Below are 27,389 nucleotides of genomic sequence, written 5' to 3'. Positions count from 1 at the left end.
TTTCTTCTAAATTATAAAACAACCCCCAATATATGGAGAGAGTGGAATTAAAACATCACAGCAAACTGCACCAGAATTCTGTTCTGGGAGGGTTAAGACAGCTGTTTCTCAGAGAAACTGCTCAGAGTTGGGTCCTGCACTCTACCCAGGCAGAGTTCTCACTGATTTCAGGTCAGGACTGCAGGATCGGACCCTAAATCATGCTCTGCTCAGGAAGGCCGAGTTTCCCTTAAAACACAACAGGTTGTGTCAACAGTCACATCAAGGGGGGAATTCAAGCATTGATTTCTGAGTGAATCAGCTCCCATTAAAGTCAATGGCAAATAAATAAATCTCTGACTTCAGTGGTAGCAGAATGGGTCCCTTCAATGGGAGACTTTTATGGAGCTTTGGAACTGGTCCCTGGTGTTAACCAATTCTGTTCAATATTCACCCTTCCTCCTGAACATGAAGTCAATGGAGTGCCCTTTAGCATTTGACCTTCTGTTACACCACAATTTGAGTAATGGTTCAAGCTCCATATTCTGGTTAATTGGAGTTTCATATTCTAGTTAATATGTAATCTGAGGGTAAACTGGCTGCTATTGGCTGATTAGAAAATTATCTGCTCTCATAAAGATAGCAACTTTTTCTCCTGCTTTAAATGTTTAAACCTCTATTAGTGCCCACATTTTTCATGGCGGTCACTTAGGGACTGAATTATTCCAAAGAATTCACAAGTATTGATATTTTCAGTAAACTGATAAGCACCTTACATTTAAAATTACCTTCTAAACTAATACACTGCAGCTAGTTTCTCAGGCACAGATGCAGAGCCCCTCTTATGTGCAATCAATTTGTGGCACAACATTAACCCTCTTAATACAACAGATCTCATAGTTTAGTAACGTGAAAAGGTGTAAGCAGTTACTAGGTTTACAATAGTATTTTGAGGCCAAGAAGAGGTGATAGAGCAAATGAAACATTGCTCTTTCTGGGTTTTGCTTGGTTGGTTTTAGTATACCCACAGTATAGGTAAAGGTTTTATGAACTGAGCTAAGAAAAGCCTTCCAAGAAATAGATTGTCAGAGGAAAAAATACTCTGTACACACTCCAATGAGAAAAGGCTTGTCTTTTTCGTTGCCCATGAACCTAACATATCAATCTTTACTTCAGACTTAAAATGCATTGTCTTCCTTAGGCTGTATCTGAATCTCTGTCTGAAATACTGTTAGATTGCAACTAAAGAGAAAAAAAAACCCACTACAGGGCAGTTTTAATAACCACTAAAGCAAACCATCAATTGGGGTTCTGTATGAATTTAAGGGGAGATCACACCTTTCTAGCAGAACTGCTTGCTGAGAACGAATTGGAACAGATCTGCTCTGAATAACCTATATTCATTAATCACCCCTTGCTTGGAGCATTCCGGCCTGTATCCTGCTAAGACTCTCACTAAACTCAGTGGTAAAATTCCCATTGATTTGAATGGGGAGCAGGAGTCTGTACCCTTTACTCACTTCTCACTCATGTAAATCTCTTACTGAAGTCAGTGGAAGCTTTGCCTGAGTAAGAAGATATGGCCCCATATGTCACAAGAGAGAGTTAGTTCTTACTCTCTACATCGCTAACAGTGTCCCATTTCTGCCATCGCCCTATGGTTCTTTCTCATTTATTAGCTACATTGCAAAGAATGTTCATTAAGATGTGCACAAAAGAGGCGACCCTTTGCTCAGTCTGAAATATGGTTCAGAGTGTGATACAACCTCCCCCCACCCCATTCTTAAGCTTTTTTCTAAAATGTAGCATAACCCCATTCCTAACATCAAGGGCTCGGCTTAGTGGAGTGAAATATTTTTGTGTTTGTACTACAGTATTCTTCCTGCCTCCCCACATAGGATCACATCTGAAAAGGGGAAAATATTCCTAGCCACCTGAGTGTATTTTTCTTTAACAACTCTTTGCAATGGCAACTGTGCTGTTTGCTCATTTTGTTCAGCAACAGTAAAAATACGTGGCTTTACTTATTAGAAAGGCTACTACTTCCTTTTTTTTATTTACCCCACAATAAAAGCTCTTCTTTAAAAACAAATCCTCACTAATAATAGTAGCAGCAAATTTTAAGTTTACAAATGGATGTCCCCGTCCCCTCCCCCATTTTTTTTCCTTTTGGACTAACTTTGGCACAGCTGCTTCATTTCCCTGTGTTCCTCGCGCCCCACAGTATGTAAGAAGTTCTTGAGCAAGAATCATTCATAATTTTTAATACCAATTTCTCTGACATAATATCAGGCACACAGTTCTGCTGCTTCCTGGATTTAGGGAGGAAATGATGCATATATCAGAATTATCTGTTCAGATGCCAGAACCACATTGGTGTCATTTCAGCATGTGCAGCTTTGAAAGGAAATCCTCTGTATTTATTACTAAGATCATCATCTGAACTAAATGGACTCACTGTTTCTGACACCTGTTCAGATGACTGGATTTAAAAATTCCACATACAAAAATACTTTTTTCAGTAGTGAAGGTTTTAAATAAACATTTTCTCCTTTAAAATCACTAATGTCATGTTGTCAGTAGATACCTGAAAACATGTAAATTCCAGTTGTTGCTGTGGCAAATGTAATATATTTTGCCTGCTTAACACATCTTTCCACACACTCAGGTTATCTGTATCCACATGTATCTATTTTAAGTGCACATCTTGTTGTAAATAGCACAAGCTAGTACAACAGGACACAAAAAGGTGGGAGGTTCTTTAAAGAACTAATTTTTTCAGAGACACAGTTGAGCATTCATACACTACAATTTTAGCACTTTCTAATGAATTTAGCAGGCTCAGTGGATGCAAATCAATAGATGTTAATGCTGTACACTCCACAGCATCTGTTACTGTAGGACAGTTAGTGTAGATTCCAATTGGTGGTGGAGGAGGACCAAAAATAAAGCTTACCACTCTTTGGGGGGGGGGGGTGACTGCACTCAGATTTGTGAGTTCAAGACCAGAGCAATGCAAAATATTCCAAGATGAAAGTGATCAATGCCAGCGCTAAGTAACACAGGCAGGGGTAGATGGGTGTGTTGATAGTTACAGCTAATCAGTTAAACTCCTACTATAGTCACCATCACCTTGATCTGAATCTATAATTTCGCGGTGTGCTTGAGGGCTGCTTGTTAATTGATCGCGGATTACTCACCGAAATTATGAGTTTCCAGCGTGCTGTGCCCTTTCTGGTCGTCAACTCTAAAACAGTGCAATTTCTTACACTGCAGTAAAATACTTTAGGCCTGTAGTTTTGGCAGAGTGAGTTTTCGGATGGAGATTGCCCTGCCTGCATAAGCGCTTGATTTTAAGTACTGTATACTTTGACGTGTTTTCCTTTTAAATACATATCCACCAGACATCGTGCATGGAAGGAATAGAAGACAGAGCAGAAGTTTGCTAGAAGCCTTGTTTCCACAGGCATAGAGCAAGAGACAAATCAAGCAGTGTCTAAAGTTTCCAGCGGGGTGAGAGGGTGAAGTGTCACTGATGGCCTCTCAATTGTTAATTTATTAGGAAGTACAGTCCCGAAAAATGTTCTCTGCAGCTCTCCCCCTTTAAAACAAAAAGTTAATGGTTGTGTATGGAGGCGTAAGGGGGCTCAACACCCTATTTCAATGCGTGATCTGGCCAACTGTTCCGCTCCCTCCTGCCTCGGTTTTCAGTGTCAAACAAGCGTCCTTGAAGCCTCGGTGGTGTCAGGCAGACCAGCAATACACATTCATTTCCCAGGCTTGAACTCGCCAGAATTTGGATCTACAGTCACACCCCAGCCAGCTGCAGAATGGCAAAGATGTTTGTTCCCTTTTGGCTTCTTAAATCCAGGCTGGGGGGTTATTCAAAATAAAGACATGAAACTCCCCAAACAAAAAGAATAAACTCCCCCTCCCCAAGAAAATCTCTAGCACTCAAATAACCCCTCCCCACATTTCTCCCGCATAATCTCTTTGCTTCCAAAGTATATTGGGGGTTCCTGATGTTGGGTTTTCAATGTAACCATCGGCCGGCGGGTTGATGCGTATCAATAGTTGTGTTATGACTCGGAATGTTCCTGGAAATGAAACACCTGCTCTGAATCCGCTTAAACAGCATCCTGTTGACATGAACCCGCAAATCCCAAACACTGTCCCCTGTACCGCTGAGGCTGCAATGTGGGGTACTGAAGCGAAGGGCAGGGCGATTAAGAATCTACGTCTGAGACCACGCGGGTTATAAATGGATGTCTCCTGTTTCGGTCCTTTCCCTTCCACCTTATTATGTAAATGAGAATCCGCGTGGCGAGATCGGCTGTGTAAATGTGTTCCGGTCTGCGTCTCCGTTTCCGATCAGGAGAGGTCATTCCCTCGGGACACCGGGCTGAGGGAGGAACCAGCATTTGTGTATTTCCCCCGGGTACTGTCAGGGCTCAGGCCAGACAGAAACGTGACCATTAAGGGCCCGATCCTGCTCCCACTCAACTCAAATAGGGGACGTGGGGGGAGTTCCCATGGACGGGGCCAAGGCATTTCAAGGGACTACGGACGGCGTCTGTCAGCCCCCCCACCCCCCCATGCCCTGCCCAAAGGGCGCCGACCCGGGCGCCTTCCCCCGCCGAGGGCAGCCTGTGTCCCTTCCCAGGAACACAGAGCCACCGCGGCGCATCGCTTGGACCAGCCGAGCCGAGCCGAGCCGTTCCGCCCTCCTAGCCCGGCCCTGGGGCAGACGCGGGGCGGAGAGCAGGTGGCCCCGCTTAGGGGCAAGGGCCCGGGGCTGGCCGCTAGCCCCGACCCTCCCCGAGCGCCCGAGGACGGGCCCAGCGCGGCTGCGGTTCCCGGCACGTGTTCGCCCCTGTAAAAAGCCGCTTCGAGTCCGAGGGGCGGGGAAGCGGCTCGGTCCTGCCGGGGGTTTGCCCAGAACTTCGTGGGGACGAGCCCTGGCCCAGCCGGGGGCGTTAACGCGAAGTGCCCCCTAGGAGGCAAATGGGCAGGGGCCAGCTCCCCCCCCCCCCTTTCCCAGCGGGGGAGCCAAGGGGCTACCTGCCAAGGAGGCGACCCAGACCAGAAGCGTTGGGGCAGGGGGACCCCCATGGCCACCATGAGCCTAGCCAAGGAAGGGGGCCGCAGGGGCTGGTACCTCTCTGCGCTGCCCCAGGAACTGGGGGGCGGGGGGTCTGTGTCTGGGCGGCCGGGCTCACCCCAGCAGGGGCTTGTGCCAGCAAACAGGCCAGGCGGCTCACACCTCCCCAACCACAGCCAAGGGGGCTCTCGGGCGGCCCAGCCTGGCTGTGTTACTGCAGCGGGCCGGAGGGGAGGGAGGCCGCTGCTTTTGTGTGCTGTCTAAATTCAATTCCTGAAGGATCCATCCATCCGTCCAAAGCTTAGCGCCGGTGTGTCGTGCAGGCGGCCTTCCGATCATCCCTTAGGTACGTTCCTGGAGCCAGCGGTGCTGGGATTTTATTTGGATTCGGCCCCTTTTGCCTTTTCTGTCTGATAACCTGGGCTCACTTAAACCTAATCCAAAGCCCAGTGAAGTCAATGGGAGTCTTTCAGTTAGGTTTGGGATCAGAGCCTTGGTGGCTGGGGGAGATGGGGGTGGGGGAGGTTTGGGCTGCATGCTTTGTAAATCATTTGCAGTTGGGAGAAGAGCAGTTTTCCAAATCCAGCTGATTTTCTCTCTGTCTCTCTCGGAGATAGAGTTTAATGCTCCATTTTAACACAGGCTGATTAACCTACCTGGACCAGAACCTTCCCTTTCACTGATTTTTAAAAGTAGAAATTTAAAAGATCTTGGAAACTACAGTAACTTTAAAGAGTGGGTTTTGTGTGTGGGTATCAGCTCCTAAAGTTGTGGTATTCTCTAAAAAGAGTCCCAGGTTTCTCAAACATTTGAGGCCCTTGCAATGAAACATTGGCAGTGCTGAAAGGTAAGTAACCCTGAAACAAAAAAGATCCAGTTCCTTTCCCTGCCTGTCCCCCACCCCCAACTGCTTCCTAATTCACTGATGAAAGTACTGTAATACATAAGAAGCCAGGCCAGAGTTTGCAATACATTTCACTGTTTTGCAATATAGGATGAACAAACAGACTTCACTTTTGACAAGAGACCTACTGCAGAGTCACTTTGGAGACAGGAATAATATAAGATTAAATCTGCTTAAAATTGTATATTCATGCCACACCACATTCCGTCTCTAAACTGAGCACAGTCTTTCAGCAGCCTTTATTGTAAAATCCTTTTTAACAGACCGCATTATAGAGGAGCAAATTTATTAAATGATAACTCTCCTGAACCAACTTTGTCAAATTAAAAGAAGAAGAAAAAGAAGTGTTATCAGCCGTGTTAAATTAATAAATCTGCTTAGCCTCTCCAGGCTGTTTTAGTGCTACATTTCTTGGAAACTCTTTTTATTAATACCTGATCTTCAAATAAACCTGTTAAATGATTCTGTGCACTGTGCCTGTGAGAGATGTGTCCACTCTGTTTCAGGTCTCCTTTGAATTGATTGAACTATTGTGGTTCTAGATAAGGGATAGCCTCATCAAAGACTAAAGATAATAGAGCAGGCTGACCACAACACTTTTTTGGATGGTCTTCAGGTGTGAGAATTGAATACTTATTCCTCCCAACTAAATGCATTAATAACAGGATGGATTCATCAATTGGCATGAGAGCAGAAGTCATCTTGAGGAAAATTACACCAAAGGTCTAAAAAGTGATCTGCTTTAAGAGATCCTGGGCAGGATGCCAAATAATACATATAATGAGACACTGTCCCTTTTCTCCAAAAATAACAGACAGGATCAACAAGATTGTTAGGGAGGCAAAGGAGCTGTCTTGAAAAGCCTTCATCAGCCACAATGCTTTGCTATGAACATATATGTGGGCATTTACGTGATCTGATTGAAACATTTCTGAATAAACATGATCTAATGTAAAATTTCCCACTACAAGGAAACATTGTTTTAAGTGGCATGCTTGAAAATATTTAAATACGCCATTCTATTCAGTTTGATGTTGAAAGTGATCTTTACATTGTGGAATAATAATTTAGTTGGCACAAATTGTACAGCTGATTTTTTTTTAAAGCTGCAGAGCTATTTTGCAATCAAAATGCCAGATAAACCCATAGATAGTCTTGCTTTTTTTTTCAATCTTAAATCAGATATGCAATTTTTTCTTGCTATGTTTATGTTATGCTATGACAATACATTGATGTAGCTGCAGCTATACTTCCCGCAGAATACTTATTCTGTATAAGTATACATAGTGTATATATAGTCCAATGGAGAAAGTTAGATGTAACAAACATAACAAAATACCCATATTTAAAGAGCATAGATTGACTCACTGGTTTATCTCACTTATTGTACAAAGATTCATTGTAACTGTGTTGAATCTTTTAAAATTAGATTTTAGATATATTTTGACAGTCTGAACTTGTATAGTGTGAGTAACCGTAGGGAGAAATGACAGCTCTGGTTTTGTTATTAAACTGCTGTCTGGAAAATAATGGACTATGTACAGAAATTGGTAATTATTTTGCCAGTTACATTAGCACAGCTAATAATAATAAAAAAAAATATTTAAGAAAACTATAGGAAGCTAAATGCTTTCAACTATTGTAGTTTGATATTCACTGTCAAGACAAAAATTGTATTTTTGTTTTACTAAGATAATAGTGCTATCACTAAGATCCTCGCGTTATTAATGCGAATAAAGGCCAGGCATGCTATTTAAAAATTGTTTCATTTTACACAGTGTTCCATTAAGTTCATCAGCACTAGAATACCGTTAATAAATAATACAGAAGACTTTCTGAAATTAAATTAGCATTCAATCAGAACAGTTCTGCTCTGTACAATATCAGTAAAAGTGACATATTTTAGAGTGTTTTAAATTTCTTTATTAATTATGTTTTGTTTATTTTAATATATTTACTAAATTAGGTACCCAAGAGAATCTTCTACATCGGTGATGTGAAAATGCCTGTTGCCTGAAGTTAAAAAAAAAAAAAAGGTACATTTTGATTTTCATTTGCATACTTGAGTAAGAGTTTTTGTTTTGTTTTGTTTGACTGTTAATATGGAGCTTACTTAATAACCGATGGACGTTAGATTGGGCTCATATTCAGGTGTGTAAAAGTGACCTGGGCAATGTGAATGTTTTCTACTTTTGTTTACCAAGCATGTCTCCTATGTAGCATAATTTATATTTTATTCCTTGCAAACATCTTCTTTTTTTGTCTTCAAATCCTGGCATTCAGAAACGAGCTATGGTGGTTAAGTATGTGACTGCAGAAGATCTGTCTCAAATCTGGATGAAAATGATAGATGTCTGTATTATTTTATGTACATGCCCAGAATGTCCAATTGAATGAGAAGCATAATGCTGTCTTCCTCTCCCAAATCACATCTATTCAGTCTATCCCATTTACAGAGTATACAATATTTAGGAAAATGAGAAGATCAAACTTTTATATACACACACACACACACCTCGTAGATTCAGGCAGACATATGGTCCATGAGATCTGTTTATTATCAGGCTCAACTGTAAAAAAACACTAAGCGGTTTAAATGGGATTTTCAATTACAGAGATCCCTGTGTGAGTTTAATTATGAAATCTCATATTTTAGACAAGAATACAGCCTACGACACTTATATCAACAATTAAGAGGTGTTATTAAACAAAACACTGTTCATTTTTATTAGCTCGTGCAACTGAGTTTTATTTTTATTTAAAATTTGGCTGTGTGGGGAAGGGGGGGTTAATCCTGTAGAATTCACGTGAGTCAAACTCCCATTGATATTTGCAGGAGTTTTGCTTGGGTATAGGCTGCAGGATTGGGCCAGGGGAGAACTTCATAAGAGACACATTTTGTGACCTGATTCTCTTCTCAGTTTACCTGAGTTAGTGACGGGTGTAATCTCATTGATATCAGTAAAATTACAACTGATTTATAGTGTTGTAAGCGAGAAGAAAATCAGACCCCTAGTTTTATTATGGGTCCTTGCAGAGCATATTATGTTGCATCTATTGAATAGGCTTGAACAGGAATTTTAAACATAGTCAAGATACTTGTTTTCACTGTTCAGTGTACACTGTTCAGTGTATTGTCTATCAGCTCATTGCTAACAAGAGTTCTTTATTTTAAATAATCTGAGATAATAATCATTGCTAATTTTGTTCAGTTATCTATGGACATGTTTTTAAAAAGCCTTTAATTTAATGTATAATTGTAATAACAGGACTTTATAGGCACGATGTACCCTGGCCTGGAAAATAGACACAATAATTTCATTTACTTGTATATTGTTTTGTTGTCCTGTTAGGCATTGTTGAAAAAACAGATCCCGTTACTTTGAAACAAATATATATTGAGTCTAGAAAGAGTTAATGAACTTTTATGGCCAGGTTGAGATTGGACTGACCCCTATGGTAATATTTCATCTAAGGTTACTGTTGGGAGAGAAATCAAATTTCAGCTGTGAACATGATTGACAGGTAAATGCAAGAAAAAGAGAGACATCTGCTCAGATGGGGAATTTGGGAAGGAGAAGGACAGTTCAGGGAAGTTTCTCTGTGATATTAGGAATAATAAGCTTAGATATGAAAAGTCCAATACTTTGCACTCTCTGGAGGCTCACTTAGTTTATTCTCATAAAGTCAGTTTGGTTAAGGGAATTTAGTACTATAGGAGGATAGTAGTGGACAGTAGTCTCAGTGATCTCATTGCTAATTTGATTTCTTTGAAGGAATTATGTTATTTCTAGCATATTTGTAGCAATGCAGGCAATTGATATGGTGTGTGTAAATAAAGTCTATTGTAGCTGTTGATTAAGATACAATCACTATACAAACATCTATTTTGGTATCTGTACAGGTAGTAAGATGATGGACCAAATAAATCCTCGGCATAATTCCATGTACTTTTTCCTGTGAAAGTCAGTGGGAGTTGGTTCATGTTCCTGATATATATCACTATATTAATAATGAAATTAAAATATCAGCATGGATATGAGGTGGTATTTTAAGCGATAATCCATATAAAGCAGGGGTGGGCAAACTTTTTGGTATGAGGGCCACATCTGGGTATAGAAATGGTATCACGGGCCATGAATGCTCACAAAATTAGGGGGTTGGGGTGTGGGAGCAGGTGAGGGCTTCGGCTGGGGGTGCGTGCTCTGGGGTGGGGCCAATAATGTGGAGTTCAGAGTGCGGGAGGGAGCTCCAAGCTGGGGTAGGTGGTTGGAGTGTGTGGGGGAGAGGATGAAGGCTCCAGCTGGGGGCACGGGCTCGGGGGTGGGGCTGGGGATGATGAGTTGTGGGGGGTGTAGAAGAGTGCTCTGGGCTGGGACCAAGGGATTTGGAGGGCGGGAGGGGGATCAGGATTGGGGCAGGAGGTTGAGGCGTGGGAGGGGGTCAGAGGTACAGGCTCCAGGCAGCGCTTACCTCAAGCAGCTCCCAGAAGGAGCAGCATGTCCCTTCTCCGGCTCCTATGCGGAGCCACAGCCAGGAGGCTCTGCACGCTGCCCCATCCGCAGGCGCTGCCCATGCAGCTCCCATTGGCCATGGTTCCCAGCCAATGGGAACTGCGGGGGCTGCGCTTGGGGTAGGGGCACCGTGCAGAGCCCCTGGCTGCCCATACTCATAGGAGCCGCAGCGGGTACATGCCGCCGCTTCCGGGAGCTGTGTGGAGCCATGGCATGTGCGGACCTGGAGCGCTGGAGTGGGGCAAGCCCCCGACCTTGCTCCCCGGCGGGAGCTCAAGGGCCGGATTAAAATGTCTGAAGGGCCGGACCGGATGTGGCCTCCAGGCCGTAGTTTGTCCACCCCGATATAAAGCCTCTAGTGATGTTAGTGTGGGTCTTGTGCAAGATTGAAGGCTGGTATATGGCCCTAAACATTCTTTCCCAATGTATTTGTTACACTATCCAACCTTTCCTGTTAATTTTAAAGCATTCCACTTTCTAGCATAAGGGAGTCAACAGCCAGGAGCAAAATGCCACAGCAAGGGCCAAATTATGCCCTGTGATATGTGTCTCCATTGCCTTTGAGGTCAGTGGGATTTTAATGCTATTTGTGTGAAGGCCAAATTTGGTTCTTCTTACACAGACGGTAATATAATGTTTCTGTTCCCCTTAAAGGTGAACGGCCAGAGCAAATCTAATTGTTTTATGGACATTACGGTTTATAATGGCCTCATAATATTTTTTTTTTCCAAAATAAAGGAGTTCTTTTTGTTTATTTTTGGAGGATTACCTTAGTCATTTTGGGAGGGCTGCATTGATGGTAACTCAGTAGCGTGGAACCGAAACTGCAACTCATCTGCCTCTCTTCTGAGGAGGAAGAGATAGTGGGTGAAATCCTGACCCCGTGAAGTCAATGACAAAACTCTCACGGACTTCCTGGGGCCAGAATTTCAGCCGGTGTGTTTAAGGGCTGTTTAGGCAGGAAGCTATTCTGGTATAAGGAAAGGTGTGAATGCACACTTATATAACTCCCCATATGGAGACTCTTATTTTGGAATAAAAGTGACTTTTTCCAGTTAGGTTAAGGTTGTTTTGAAGATGGTTTAAACTATACTAGAAAAAGCTGCTCTTATTTCAGAAGAAGAGTGTCCACAGGAAAAGTTATACCAGTGTAACTCTCTTGGTATAATTATACAGGTGTAGTTTTGCCATTGAATTTCCCTATGTAGACAAGCCCTAAAGTTAAGGTAAGGATAAGGAGAAGTAGAGAACACACACACGTTTCCTTTCCCTTTTGCAGTTTACCATTAAGAACTTTCATGCAAGGAAAAACTTTTAAATAAAACAGGCTTAAAATATAAATCCATTCACCCTTTCACTTGATTTTTTTTTTTTTAGGATTTTCTCCTTGTTCCTACACATAATTATTACAAAGATGTGCTTGCACAGGAACTTGCTTTTTATCCCTCTTTGTTCCTGTCCAGCGTTAGTCTGCATTGAAGTCAGAATGTAGGATATGACTTCAACATTCACTTTCATGGCAGCAGACTGTGATGTCACTAACTCTGGATGATGACTTCAGCAGAGACAGTAGAAGGCTGGGTCTTAAACACACAAGTTCTTTTCTAGGGCTAAATGTCTGATATATTGGAAAGGGAATATAGGCAATAAATAACCAGCTAAATTTCTGTGTGTATCAATGAGCTCTATTTGAGTTTTCAGTGGTGTGTAAGTACCCCTTTACAAATTGATTTCATTTTATTAAATTCTAAATTATGCATAAAACTTCTGTGGCATATTATTGGTCAAGTTCCCTTCGAAGTTAATAGAAGCCATGTATGTGCACATGTAGCCAAGCTAGGCCTTTTTTTATATTAGGCCTGTTTCAAATGGAAGGTATTTTGCTATGTTAGCCAAGAGAATGGGAGCAAAACCCATTTGAAGATGGTTTAAACTACATTAGAAAAAGCTGCTCTTACAATTTACAGGGTGTCTTACAGAAATTCTAGGTAAAACAAGTTTTATACACAATGAAAGTGTAAACTTAATAAATAGTGTAAAATCCTATCTCTTCATCTCGTCCGTATTCATTTGAAGAGAGAGTGAAAATAGCTTGTGTCCTTATGATCAAAGAACAGACCTTTTATCACTGACAGCCTAATCTGGCAGTTGTTACTCAGGCAAAACTCCCATCAAAGTCAGTTTATTAGTTTTGCTTGAGTTTAAAACAATTAAGACCTGATACATCTTTGCACTAGTGTGATTTCTGCTGTTGTTTAGTTCTAACATAGAATTTTAGTTTAAGTGCTAATAGATACAGTCTTTCTCTGGATTTTCAGTGTTTGTCATTTACCAAATGATCTACACTTTTTAAATATATAGTTCACATTGATCAGAGACTGAAAAAGTAGCTCTTTAATGTGCAGTATGGCTTATGGCTCCAAAAGGTGCAGTGCTTAGAAAAGGGGACAGTTTTAGTCTAACCACTGTAGACTCGCTGTGAGAACTTAGTCAAATCAATTGATCCCTTATGTAGCAAGGTACTTAAGCACTTGCCTAGCTTTAAGCATGAGTAGTCAGTTCCATTGGCTTCATTTAAATATGTATTGCCTTTGATCTTTGTATACCTCACTTTACCTAGCTATAAAATTAGGTTATTAATTCTTACCTTACAGGGGTGTTAGGAGAATTAAGAAATATTTGTAAAGCTCCCTGATGCCTTCTGCTGAAAGGTGGTTTATGTAAATATCTTGTTAGTAGTAGTGGTGTAGCTGTGTTGGTCCCAGAATATTAGAGAGACAAGGTGGGTGAGGTAATAGCTTTTATGGGATCAACAGAAAAAATGGTGTATGCCAGTTTTTGTCCTCCACATTTACTTCCTTTTTTTTTTCTGTTTACTAATTTTTTCCTTCCTTTGTTTTAACCTGTGAGAAGCTTGTCTCTGTCATTAACCAGAAGTTGGTCCAATAAAAGATATTACCTCACCCACCTTGTCTCTCTAATATGCTGGGACCAATACGGCTACAACAACACTGCATATATAAATATCTGTTATTTATATTTGTTTTGTGTCCTTATTTCATCACTTTGGGTGAGGAATATAAATGACAGGTATTTAGATACAACGGTTCTAACTGGTTTCAGAGTAACAGCCGTGTTAGTCTGTATTCGCAAAAAGAAAAGGAGTACTTGTGGCACCTTAGAGACTAACCAATTTATTAGAGCATAAGCTTTCGTGAGCTACAGCTCACTTCATCAGATGCTCATCATTTACGTTCCACAGCAACTCTTAAAACAGGACTTAAATGGTTTGTAGGACTTGTCCATGCCCTCTGCCCAGATGTGAATTTCATCCCCTGAACAAAGTGGGAGGTTTGGGTACCCAATTAAATACAGGGAGCAGGCCCTCAAATAGCAAGGAGTTTTCTGAAAGGCAGACCCAAACTGTTTTTTTTTTTCAAATCATAGAATCATAGAATATCAGGGTTGGAAGGGACCTCAGGAGGTCATCTAGTCCAACCCCCTGCTCAAAGCAGGACCAATCCCCAACTAAATCATCTTAAATATAACATGACTCATTACCTTAAGCAAAATGATATGTCCTTGAAAACCCTTCATTACTGGTTCACTGGCACACACATGCACACGCTCACAAACCAGCTGCCAAGACTTATGGCGGTCAGGCTGTCTTGTTCATTTCCCCGCCCCCTTGTCGATGCCATTACATTAGTTCCCAAAGTTTAAGCCATTTTCGCTCACCAGTTGTGCAGCTTTATTTTTGTCTATCAAAATTATTACTATTGTTTTTTCCCCCGCCCTGCTTTCTTCCCCAGATCCAATAATGGAATCTTCAGCTATGAATTTGCTAACCATAAAGATTTTTGCTTGAACTGTTTTCAAAATGCTGTGGTAAAAAAATAATAATAATAAGCCTGTGAACAACATGCTGCGCCACCTTCTCAAGCATTGCACATCTATGGGAAAGATAATAAAGATATTAGCACTCATATAATTTCAGATAGGAAATGAAACCAGACATGAAAGAGACACTAGCTCCAGCTGTTGAGTAGGAATCAAACTAGCTATGGGAATTACAGGTACTGTCACTGGAGACAGCCTGACTTCTGAGAAATGACCTCAGGTGTAGAAGCTTGCTGTGGCCCCTTGCAGATATTAACACCTAATTAACAATCTGCAAGAGCATCCTACAACTTAATCACCAGTGAGGTGAGCATGACAATCAGACAGAGTAGAAGGAATAGAAGAAGAGAAATGGTAATTTTTCCTCTGCACGCATCATCTAATAACCATGGTTATTCAGATGCGGCTAAATGCGATTTCCTTTTAGTCATTTCAGTCTATTGGAAGGCACAATATATTCATTTGCTAGCAGGTAGGGAGCGGAGGTGAGAATTGAATTGATCTGAGATACTCTGAAAAATTGACCTGGAGGTCATTCATAGTTTAAATTAGAAAAGGAGTACTTGTGGCACCTTAGAGACTAACCAATTTATTTGAGCATGAGCTTTCGTGAGCCACGGTATGCATCCGATGAAGTGAGCTGTTGCTCACGAAAGCTCATGCTCAAATAAATTGGTTAGTCTCTAAGGTGCCACAAGTACTCCTTTTCTTTTTGCAAAGACAGACTAACACGGCTGTTACTCTGAAACCCACAGTTTAAATTGGGAAGTGAGACCAAGTTTATTTCTTCTCCGTCTTCCTCTTGCACCATTTTTTGCTTCCAGACGTGTTATCTTGCATTGTGTAATTATTTAAACATACTCTGATTCCAAGTAACTTGTTCTCTCAAAGTTAATCAAAATAAAGAGACCTTTTGTTAGTGGTGATAAGTAGTTAAATAGCCGGTTTCATGTTATGAGGTAGTACTGTACTGAGTTATTGACGTCTTAGAATCTGACTCCCCAGGCCTTATGCGGGTGAGCAGCCAACAGTAAGGAAATCTGCTCCGCCCTGGCACTATGGTGATGCAGTCGCACCAGAGCAAACCCCAGCGGTGGAGCCGCTGCTGTGGCACAAAGCAGAGCTTCTGTTGGTCCAGCTTAATCAGGTTCCAGACCAAACTAAGAATTTCATTAATGCAGGGGGGGCCGAAAGCTGCAGGATTGGGTCCTTAAACGTGTTTTTGTTTTTGAGTATATAAGATCCTAAAAGAGCGAAGAGTGTTTGAAAACAGCCAGTAATAAAAATAGCTGTCATTCAGTTGGCAGGTATTAGACAACTCACATGTGTAAGGACTGCTCATGTGAGTATGGGTGTGTAGAACTTGCCTCTAAAATTTGGTATGCGAAATAAAAAGTGGAGTGGGGAAAATGGTGCATTCCCCTTGTTTTCCTCCACATTTACTACTTTTTTTCCTTACTTTGTTTTAACCAGGGCCATGAGAAGTATGGACAGGATTGGACCCCCCCATCTATCTATATACTCCAGTTTGAATACTAAGGGCCATTTGCTCTGCACACAGCGCTCCCACATGTTTCTGGGCTTAGTGGGAATTCTGTGTTCATATCGCTTGGCCTCAGATTATATTGTAATAAGGCAAGAACACAACATTGAATATATTAACCACTCATCTTCCATAGAAACAGCCACATCCCATCAACTATCTCGTCCTTTCCTTTCAAACAACAGGAGATCCTCTCTACATTCACCATTCTGTTCATTCCATCATACCTTTTGGCTCTGTTTTTACATGTTGGCTGTATGCTAAAAATTTAACAGGACCATAATGTCAGCTGCACCAGATGAAAGGCGAGCAACATAAAAGTTGAAATATATTATTTATCTCGTAGTTTGCTTCTAGGATGCTCTTCCCCTTTTTGTTATTGCTAATGTTTTGCCCATGATGTTGAGCTCACTCTTCGAAAGCCTTTGTCCCCTACAGACAAATATTCATATTAATGCAATCCATCAGCAGTTAACAAGTTCCAAAGCTCAGGCCTGTATTACATGTACATCCCAAACTCACATTGTTTCCAAAAGAAGGCTTGGGTGCACGAGAACTGCAGGATCAGACCCTGCAGTGGTCATTTTAGAGTTGGAGACTTTTTGGCCTAAGCACAAGAAATGCACTAGGTAGGCTAAAGAAGCAGCTCAGTTCATTTGTTCAGTGGGAGATTTGGTCATTCTCACCCAGTGCTGTGAGTTCTGTAGAAGCAGGGGAGAATGTTGGTCTTTGCAGGGGGCCAGAAGCTAAAAAGAGAATTTATTTGGGACACCCCCCCCCCCCGATGTGGCTCACTTATCTTACCCCACATTTTTTACCCTCTTGGCTTCCTTTGGCATTCTGCCTGAGTAACAAATACAGGATCAGGCCAGCAATGTTGTTTAACCTTCATAAAAACCTTTTCCCCTCAAGATTCAGTGTAAAGCTCTGAAATTTTTCTTTTCTGTCTACAGATGTTGCCGGTTTTACTTCCTGAGTTACAGGTTGAGATAAAGTAGAGAATCCGATTTTTGGGAAACCCCCCGGCCTTTTTCTTTATGCAACAGAAAAAAAAAAAGACCTTGGATTATTTTGGGGATTTTTTTTTAGCCTGCTGACAATTGTCAAATGTTCATTCTAGCAAAGGGCTGTTCGGAGGGAACAGCCTCACTGTACAGCCGACATGAATAATTTGCAGTCCTCTTTAGAGCGCAGCTATTCGGAGAATGTGTCAGTTTACTATTTCTTTAAAATTTAATTGGGATCAGGCAATCCATGTGTCTCCAAACTTTTTGTCTGTTCAGGCTCTAGTAAAGCCATTTATAATTTATAATCAACGTTTGGTATCGTGAAACTAAACTGTAAAACAGACTTCAGGGTTCCAGTCATAAAATAAATATATGATAAATATTGCAATGAGGCTTGTGTAGCGCAGCTAACCACAGTACAGCGCATACTTATATATAGTTTGTTCCAAAGGTAAGAAAGATCTAAATAATAGATTACTGGGATGTGCTTTTTTCTCCTTTTTCTTTTTGGTACAATCAAATGCTAAGATGCATTTATAGCTTTAGTTATTATTTTAAATATAAAATGACATATTAATTTATTAAACTCATTTATATAACCACGTTATTTTTATGTCTTTATTTATATTCTGTACTATTGAGCAAAACTGCATTCATCCTGGATTTTTCTGTCTGTTGACTGTAGTGAGCCTTTGCTTAGATTTTTTTTTTTCTTCCTAACAAGGCAGCTCATTTAGAAAGAAATGTTTATGTGAAGTGCTTGTCAGTTGGCATTTTTACTGGTGCGCTAACCCAAAGGTAAAATATAAAGGCACATCTTTCTCTTGCTGGCTTGTTGCTACTAGAAGGGTTCCTCCCTTGTTAGCTTGATAAATAATTTTACTAGCGGGAATCTGCTGAATTTTTATGCTTGCTGTCTATTTTCTGCTTGCTGCAAATAAATTCCTGCACTCAGAGGGCACTAAAACTCCAGACACATGGTATTTTCCCATTTTGTTGCTGGTTGCTTAAAATATTTATTTCGTTGTGTGTTTTTAATGAAATCTTTAAAAAAGTAAAGAATAAAACTGCAAAACCTGTTTGTTTTCCTATTTCCAGATGAAGATTTTTAGCTTGCTTCTCATGTTTGACTGTATGTGTAGTGCCTTGACGTTAACGTGTTATCACAGGTGATCTAAATAAGCAGTCTTAAATCATTCATTGCTTCAACTACATAATGGTTTTCAAATTACAGTCAGGCATTATTTATTGGCAGGATCAGCCATTTAAGCATTACTTACCATTTTTAATATAACTTTTAGTTTCCCTGTTTGAGATCAAGAGAGGTAATTTGTGAAATAAATATAATTCTAGATCTGATAGGGAAAGCACCAAACAAGGTTTCTAATGCATTGCAATGTTGAAATGCAGATGAAATAAATTAGTTTTTTTGTTTGTTTTTAAGCACCATTTTGCAGTTGTTGAAGCTTCATGAATTTTGGAATTAATTTAAACAAACAGAACCTCCCTTCCCCATCCAGCAAAACATGGCTTCCTGATTTTTAGATGTTGCTCTGCTCCTATTTTGCACTGGCTTTACAGAACTATCCTGTGCCCTAGCCTTTCGGTTTTTCAGGGCTTTGTGGAGTTTGCTGAGGTGACTGACTTGTGGAAGCTGGATTGGGCCTCAGATTTGGGATATTTTGGGGAAATTGATGGTTACATGGGGGAGGCAGAATTGTCGAAGAGGTCAGACAGATAAATCAGAAGAAGTGCTGTAACTTTCACAAAAGAGCAGTTACAGCTGCGCACATCAGGTTTTTTTAAAAAACAGAGATGTTATTTAGATCTATCCTGGGTCAGCTTTCAGTTCTGAGACCCTGATGCACACTGATGGTGGAGGAACTAATCAACTTCTTGCTAGCAACAAGAAATCCCTGTGGACTCCACTCAGCAGTCTCATGCGATTATATGCACAGACATAGTCAGCATCACTCAGTCACACATTTGTGCAGTTTACACAATATATAGTTAAAGGTCCCTGGGACACAGGCTACTCTAAATTGGAGAGAAAGGAGGAATATGTATTTACATCTTTACATGCTCTTTACAACACGTAAAGAATCCATTGGTAGCCCTGACTTCCTCTCTAGGGGACTGGATATAGAGCCTTTCTGATGGCATATTTGGTATGTGAAGCTGAGTCTTGTGGTAACCGTCCTGTTCCTGGTGCACAGAGGTCCATATAACACACCACCACGGTTAGCACTGGTTGGCAATCTCAGTAGAGAAGCCAAGAATTGGTCCAGATCAGTGTTTAGGCGCATTGGGAACCTTCCAGGAGAGAAAAAGATGGTGAATGAGAAGGAAGGGACATTTGGGCCCTATTGCAAATGCATTTTTCTCTATATTTAAGAGATGTTAAAACTTTCAATACATTATCAGGAATGTGGAATTGTCATGGCCTCCTGGATATTCTGTTCTCAGCCATCTGCATGTGTGAAAACCTATCAATTAGTTTTGTACACCCTTTTATTTCCTGCATTTGAATGGCAGAATTCCATGAACCCATCAAGATGTACGAATGATTCACCAGGGATATTATGAACATTTTCTTTTAGCTCCTCTTCAGAACTTTGGGCCAAATCTTTAAGTTCTTCCACAGGCCACACTCCCATTGATTTCCTGTTATATATAAGGACGGGGGCCCAGATTTAGTTGAAGGCAATGGAGTAGCTCCTGTAAACACCAGGTTTGAAGCTGTATATATTGACCACAAATGAAATAATGGGATGGAGGGAAAAAACCAACCCGTGCACAATTGTTGGAGAAGGAGGGGGAGGTTTGGCCAGTGGGGCAAACTATTTCTCTTCTGAATGCTGCCATGGAGATATAGACGTTACCTTTTTATTTAAGATCTTGTCTGAAGAATCTACATACAGTAAACTGCATGGAACTAAATTTACCCATATGAGAAGGGCTAATATGACACTGCCAACAGTTGAAATGGGGTTTCCTAGGCGTCCCTAATTTAATTGTTACTTTGCCTCTTTTCAGGAGGGAGGAGTAGGGAACATTAAAACTGAACATTAATCACCCAGGGGCAGTTAAGTTAACCTTGGGATTCTCACTAATTTACAGTACTAAGTATAGGACATACTACAGTAAAGGTAAACATAGTGCAACAAACATTTATGTTTTTAATTATATCTATTGTAGAATTTTTTAATAATGCTGGATCGTTAGAAAATATCAGAATAGGGCAATGTTTATTTTTATAATCTATGCATATTGATTTTTATTGGTGATGGCATTGTGGGTTGTGAGAAAGAAGAATTAAACGTAGTGCCAAATCTCTGGTGTTGGGCCATTCTTTGACACAGAATTTTCTGCAGAACTCACTGTCTTCTCCGATATTTTACCTTTTTCCTCTGTACAATTTGATGCGAAAGTCTTGATACCCCTCCCCCCCCCCTTTTTTTTAACCTGGATTTCCTTTACCATATCCCCAGGATACAAGAGATTTGTTTGATTTAATTGAATTAGTAAACACATTGTACGGATAACTGTGACAGCAATAACGGTGCATTTGTAGCCCTTTTTTAATGTGGCCCCTTCATTGTTGGAGTTAGCACCTGGAGGTACCTTTTCAAAGCGCTGTGTGCGAATTTAATCGTGTGAGTTCCATTAACTTCAATAGCAGCCATGCAGCTAAACCCCTGTGCACAAAATTTATCCTCCCGTGGTGATGTTGCCAGTCAGCTCTGTACTGATTCAGAAGCATCCAGCTTTAAAGTGGGTTTTGGTAGGTCCAGGCCTTTCTTCGAGACACTAGCAAAATGTGACAAATGTAGATGGATCTAGGAAGATTTTTCACTTATCCACACAGACTTTGATCAAAACAGGAGCCTTTATTTGAGTATTTAACATGTAAGTTACATTGAGAACCTCTGGGTGCACATGCTATTTCTCTTCTAGGACAAACAAGTGAGAGGGCAAATGGAGAAATGAAGCCTCATGACTCTTAATTCCTCAATGCTGATACACCATAAAATGTATTGGAGTCAAATGTATTAACCTTTATCGGTTTTGGGGGATTTTCATTTCTAGAATGTGCCAAATAGAACCTGTCCCTGAATAGGATTAGCCAGCACCACAGAATCCACCTGCTAAATTTGAGCACCTCAAATCTCTCAGGATTCTGAGTCCCTGATTAAAGAACGTGGCGATCAAGAGCCCTATCCTGAATGGTGCATAGTGCCTCCTAAAATGTGACCTGAACTCTCACTCTGGCCCCTGATTTCTACTCCATTCTCAGCACTTCAGGCGCCAGTTCTCAAAATTACATTGACTTAGCTATGCTCCCGTCAGGAACTCTAGGCATAGCCCCAAAGGCCTTCAGTGCTGCACTACTAGACAGCACCTTTTAGCTTCTGAAATGTTTTTTAATACTCTGCAGTGCCATTGCAGAGCAGCTGTGTCATTGCAGTCACTCTGGGTGACATGGTTGTGTCATGAAGAATAGAAAGAATATCTAGCTCTTATAGAGCGCTTGTCATCGTTTAGGTCGCAAAGCATTTTACAAAGGAGGTCAGTACCATCATTCTCATGGTACGGGGGGAGGAGACTGAGACACAGGGAGAGAGGGGACTTGTCCAAGGTCATCAATAGCACAACAGCCATTAGATGTCCAGAAAGTGCCATCACTTATGGTAACTGTGAAGCCAATTGAGCATCCTCAGTGAGGCCACCCAATGCTATACACCTACTATATTTCAGCAATTTCTTTCTTCTCAAGTTTCCTGGGTCTGATTGTCCCATCCAATGCATGGGGTGCTGGCGAGAAGTGGAGTGCAAGTTGCACCAACAGCCTTGCAAGCAGCAGCAAGTGGACCAAAGTGGGAGCTCTGTAGTACTTCTCGTGATGATGGAGCACCTTGGTATGCTGTAAGCACTGCATCCAGAGAATGAATGGCCGTGGGCAAATGGGCGTGATTAATAGGGAGGAGTGGTCCAGGCAGTGGTCCACTCCAGTACATATGCAACAAACTAGCATACAGATGGTGCCTGAGGGCCCATATATGGACCATTGGGAGGTCCATCTGGTTGAAAAGTAGCCAACATAATGGGATACTGTGGCCAAAGAATATGCAACAGTGAAAGGGTATTTTTGTTTGTCCTTTCAGTAGCCAGCATCAGTTAGCTCCTGCAGAGGGTCTGGGGATTGTTGCCAGGTCATGGATGTGGACACTGGGGAATTTGCATGTGTATAGCAATGTGTTGGGGAAGTTCACATTTCAGGGGAGAAAAGTCCATCCCACCCTTGTTACAAACATCTGTGATGCTGTCTCGCTCACTTCATCCAGGATTCCAATTCCTGTGTCAACAATAGCCCATTTCTTTTAGGACACAGTTTGGGGCAGTCATACAAAATGACACCGTCAGAGATCTGACTTGATAAGATATCACATTTATGTGGTGATTCCCACACAAAGTGCTTTATAAACTAGGCATCTCTGGGGTAGGAGAGCAGCATCTAACCAGTACACAAGATACTGTACTGAGCAACAGGAAATAGTAGCCATGGTGTTTAAGATTGCAGCCAGAAGATCCAGGTGCAGAAAGCTTCTAGGAGACCAGTTTATGTAGATGAGGAGGATGTTAAGCCAGTGGTTCATATTTGAGCTGCAGCTGGAGCAGAGGTGAAAATCTATGTGTCCTTCTCTAAGCTCCCTAAAGAACAGAGTTTTAGTAACCAGTTTTTACTGGAAAAAAAGAAAATATAATCTTCTTTACAGTAGTTCATTTTGTTTTCCAGAATGATTAATGAATTAAGGATGCATTATAGCCTGATTACCATTGTGCAATAAATCTAAAGAACAATATCTGCCAATATGATAAGGCTAGAAGGACTTTTTTTTAAGCTTCACTTTCAGCTGTTAACATTTTGGATTCAAATTTATTCTGGCTGTTTTACCACTATCCTTTTGAAACCATTCCACAAGGAAATAAACTGTACAAATGGATGGTGTTAGTACAGTATATTATGGGGACGTTTTACCTTTGCTCAGTTTGAAGTGGAAACAGAACGGTATGTAAGGCTCAGCTGGAGTACTATGGCCACTTCTGAAAAGATGTGGATAAATTAGAAAGTCTGGAGGAGAGCAACAAAAATGATAGAAAACCTGACCTATGAGGAAAGGTTAAAAAAACTGAGCATGTTTAGTCTTGAGAAAAGAAGATTGAGGCTGGAGTCGAATCAGTCTTCAAATATGTTAAGGGCTGTTTGAAAGAGGACTATGAACAATTGTTCTCCATGTCCGCTGAAGGTAGCACAAGAAGTAACGGGGAGATTTAGGTTAGATATTAGGGAAAATTATCTAATTATAAGCACTGGAATAGTCTTCCAGCAGAGATCCCCATCATTGGAGGTTTTTAAGAACAGGTTGGACAAATACCTGTCAGGGATGGTGCTTTGTCCTGCCTCAATCCAGGGACTGGGCTTGATGACTTCTCAAGGTCCCTTCCAGCCCAACATTTCTCTGAGTCCATGATCAGCATGAAAATGGAAATAGAGTTGAGGGGGAAATAATGACCCAGTTGTTTTAGCTATAACATTTCAGCAGAATTTTTTTTAAAATGTCAGGAATGAAAACCCAGTTAAATAAATGCATGATACTTGGTGCCATAGTGCGTCAAGCTCTGCTTTTGTCAGGCCAGTTGAGCTCCATGTGGCCTGATTAATGCCTGGATGGGAGACCCACAAGTTGGTGTAAGAAGTGTCTGTGAGTCATTAGATGGCAGGCTTTTCTTTGAATCAGTGAAACTGATGCTCCAACATAGTGCTAGGGGCTGCTGCTGTGGTGCTGAACTGAGATCCTGAACACCTGTGATGATTAAAGATCCCATGAATTATGGGCCTTACCCTAATGTCCAGGCTAAATTCCACTAGATAGCTTCAAATTAATATAATGTTCTTTGCCATTACCCCCCCCCCCGCCCTTTTCCACACGCACACATGCATCTGCACATAGATCTCAGGAGTGGTTGCATTTTGGTGGCAAAGAAAGTGGTTATTGTAGATATCAGGCCAAATTCTGAGGAAAGCTTCATCCTTGTGGAATTAGCAAAACCCAAAAAGCTGATGCATGAAAGGAGCACATCTGCCAAAGCGACAGTAATGTCCATTTGTCCTACTGTTTACCCACCAATGAGAATCTCCATGTCTCTTAGACAACAGGTTGGGTCTAATACAGAAAGGAAACTTGGTCAGAGGCTGTGTGGCTATGTCATGCCCCAGTCATTGGAAAACTTGCCTGTTGTCCCCCAAACGAATGTAACAACCACTCTTGAGACAGGTGTGAAGATGGTGATGGCCTTTTATTCTGAGGAACGCTGAACAACAGAACGGGAAGGTAGGGAATCAGGGGAGCTGCCGCAATGGATTTGCCTGATCCACCTCCTGCAGCTTCTAAACACTGAGTCAGACTCCAGTAGGAACAGCTGGGAAGCCACCTGACTTCATTAGTTACTGGGAATTCCCCTTGTGTAAGAGGAGTCCTGGGTAGTGTAGAGCCAGTGTAGTGCTTCAGCCACACCTTCCATCTCAACCCTGGTACTCTATTTCTAGCTGCCGGAAAACCCCTTCGGGGCCATAGGCAGCCAGGAGCCTTCAGCCTGCTTGAACTTACCCTGGGGAACCAACTAATCCCTAGCTGGCCCCAAAATCGAGGGACTACAAGGGTGGCATACGACTACCTTTACCTCTCACTCCTGAACCATGCCTAGTGGTGCTGAGAATGTGGGCCACTGCCTTTTCTTTGGCATCTGTGGCTTTATTCACTTGAATGGCTTTTTTCATTTTCACTGAGACTGTTCATATGAATAAAGCAAACACGGGCTTGCAGAATTAGCTGGTGCTAATTTTTAAGTGGATAATTTCTCTAGTATCTTTTTGAGCTGTGCTTTGGAGTGTAGGAATCCAAATGGGGTGCACTGCTTGGATACAGATGTTGGATGAAAATTGCTCCAAAACGGTGTAATTATTTTTTATTATAATATTACACCAAGAATTAACCTCACTGGCCCTGCTGAGCCTGATCCAAAGCCCAGTGGAGTGAAGCTCTGTTGGGAGCCTTTCCATTGACTGAAGTGGGCTTTGGATCAGGATCCCCCATGAACATCTCTTTCTCATATCCTGGTAAGCTACCTGAAGGTGACAAGCTCAGCCATATCCTCTGAGACCCCTGTAACTTTCTCCTTTTATACAACCTCCCCTCACTTCCATCCAGCAAAAAGAAAAGGAGTACTTGTGGCACCTTAGAGACTAACCAATTTATTAGAGCATAAGCTTTCGTGAGCATAAGCAAACGGCTCCAGTCTAAGAAAGATAAAAGAGTGGAGAGTGACTGAAATTTACTTGAGCTGATCATGTTTGGTTTTAATCAAAGGAGGATGGTACTGAAAATAAAAGTATATTGTGAACTAAAGTTTTAGTGAGGCCTGCTTCAAAACTAGCAGAGGATTAGGGAGATTTACATGAGTGGAGGAGTTTAGAGAAATGGTTATCTGAGGGCCAATCCCAGAAGTCTTTGCTCAGGCAAGACTCCCAATAAGCAATCTAATAAGCTTTATTAGAGCATAAGATATCTGAGGAAGTGAGCTGTAGCTCACGAAAGCTTATGCTCTAATAAATTGGTTAGTCTCTAAGGTGCCACAAGTACTCCTTTTCTTTTTGCGAATACAGACTAACACGGCTGTTACTCTGAAACCTTCCATCCAGCAGAGGCCACAGCATTTGTCCTATGGCTGTGGGTGTATTTCTCTCTGGTGTCCTCTGCACATGTAGGCTTGGGTGGAGGGTGGCCACTCGTGGCTGATGTTAAGTGATTCCGCCTCCCACACCACATATCCCTGGGCTGAGTGGGATCCTGTTGGTCTGTAAAGCACCGAAGCATTGCTTACTGCAGCTACAGTACCCAGAGGGGAGGGGGGAATGCTACTCATCCTCTTCAAAACGGCACGGATATCAGCCAAGAACAGCACAGGCTGTTGGTTTATTTTCAAAATGTTGTGTATCTTTGCCCGATTTGAAGTTCCTGGACTGCAGGACTCTTGGCGGATTTTTCCCCCGCTCCCTCTTTCTTCAAGCTGTTTTGAAGGCTGCTTTCAAGCCCACAGGGTAATAAGGAAAAGGGTCTCTATCTGGTTATGAATTATTTCTTTCAAAAATGACATTACCTGGCACAGTCAAGCACCATTAAAAAAAAATCACTCTAGTTTTTGGGCAGGCTTTCAAGAGCTCACATGCTGCTTCCCCAGGTATGTCAGGCCTCTTGAAAATAAATCAGCATGTTTCAGAGGGGAGATAGATATGTGTACTCGAATAGACATTGCATTTGGAATTGGAGGCTCTGGTTCTTACATGGGATCCTCGGTTAACATCCTCATTAAGAACTCTGCCTTGCCACTGTTTTTATGAAGATCCAGTCATTTACTTTTAAAGTAAATTAAAGCAAATTTCTCTTCGGTGACAAGTCAGTGAAACAACAGAAGGCTCAAGTTTTTCAATCATCTGACATCTGTTCCTTGTTTCTGCTGTAGATCTAAATGCTCTGTGCACCGTGACAGGTGAGCTGAAAGGGAGCTTCGGCTGAAGCGGTGTTTGTTTTTTTTCTAAATATACTGTATACCCTATGCCTTTTCTGAAAGCGTAATTTTAGAGATTCCAGTGGCAGCAAATTGAGAACTTCATTGACACAAAAACTTCACCATTCAAGCTTAAAATCGACAGCTTTGATTCTGTGTTTTATTGCTAGAAATATGGAAAGCTATTCCAAAATAACTCAACTGGTGAACCAAACTGATCATCCCCTTCTTCATACCCCAGTCAGCTCACACTTTATACCCTCACCTTTTGTGCAAGCCACCCCCTCCATACAAAAATACCCTGGGAGGGAAGGGTAGGGGATTCACAACATATTTGTGCAAGGTTGGGAACTAGGTTGTTCTAAAATCTTACCCAAACCACTTTCACAGTAGGCTCATGCTCAACGTGTTTGTCTTGCAACATTGTACAGTGGCTCAGAAAAAGCAACTAGGTGAAAAACGACATATTAGGGCGATGTTGTGTGTAAACATGTGTGGGATACAAAATGATGATTGATTTATTTTTGAACTTTTGGACGCTTTATGCATCTTTGGGTCTGTGTGTTGGTTTCCTGCTGTGTCAGGTATTACAGTGTGGACTTGCTTTGTGTGGGGAACAGAAAAGAGATGGGTGAAGGTCTGTTGAGAAAGCTGGAAGGGGCTGGAGAATTTTCACTCAGGGCAGAGAGTTCTAAAGAAAAGGGATCTGCCGTCTGTGTTTTCTGTTAAGAGCACTCTTCAGCTTGACCTGTCTAATGCTGATTTTTCGAGTGGTAGGGACAGACGGCGAGATGCTGTTGGAGATGAAATTTGA

General features: G+C 41.6%; 1 protein-coding gene across 4 annotated transcripts in view; it reads left to right on the top strand.

Moving 5' to 3' along the window:
* MAF (MAF bZIP transcription factor) overlaps positions 1–27,389 on the top strand; it is a 240,586-nt gene that overhangs the window by 4,722 nt on the left and 208,475 nt on the right. For 3 of the 4 annotated variants that reach the window (XM_073308011.1, XM_073308013.1, XM_073308012.1), the window contains exon 2: positions 7,951–8,020. In XM_073308011.1, coding sequence (XP_073164112.1) covers positions 7,951–7,984 — 34 coding nt within the window. In that variant the 3' untranslated portion in view covers positions 7,985–8,020. Of the gene's footprint in view, positions 1–7,950; positions 8,021–15,871; positions 16,897–27,389 lie in introns of those variants that run through there. The other variant, XM_073308014.1, reaches the window with a different exon arrangement.

Source organism: Lepidochelys kempii, chromosome 12 (genome assembly GCF_965140265.1).
Source record: "Lepidochelys kempii isolate rLepKem1 chromosome 12, rLepKem1.hap2, whole genome shotgun sequence".
NCBI classification, from domain to species: domain Eukaryota; kingdom Metazoa; phylum Chordata; order Testudines; family Cheloniidae; genus Lepidochelys; species Lepidochelys kempii.
This window is presented reverse-complemented; position numbering and strand designations above follow the sequence as displayed.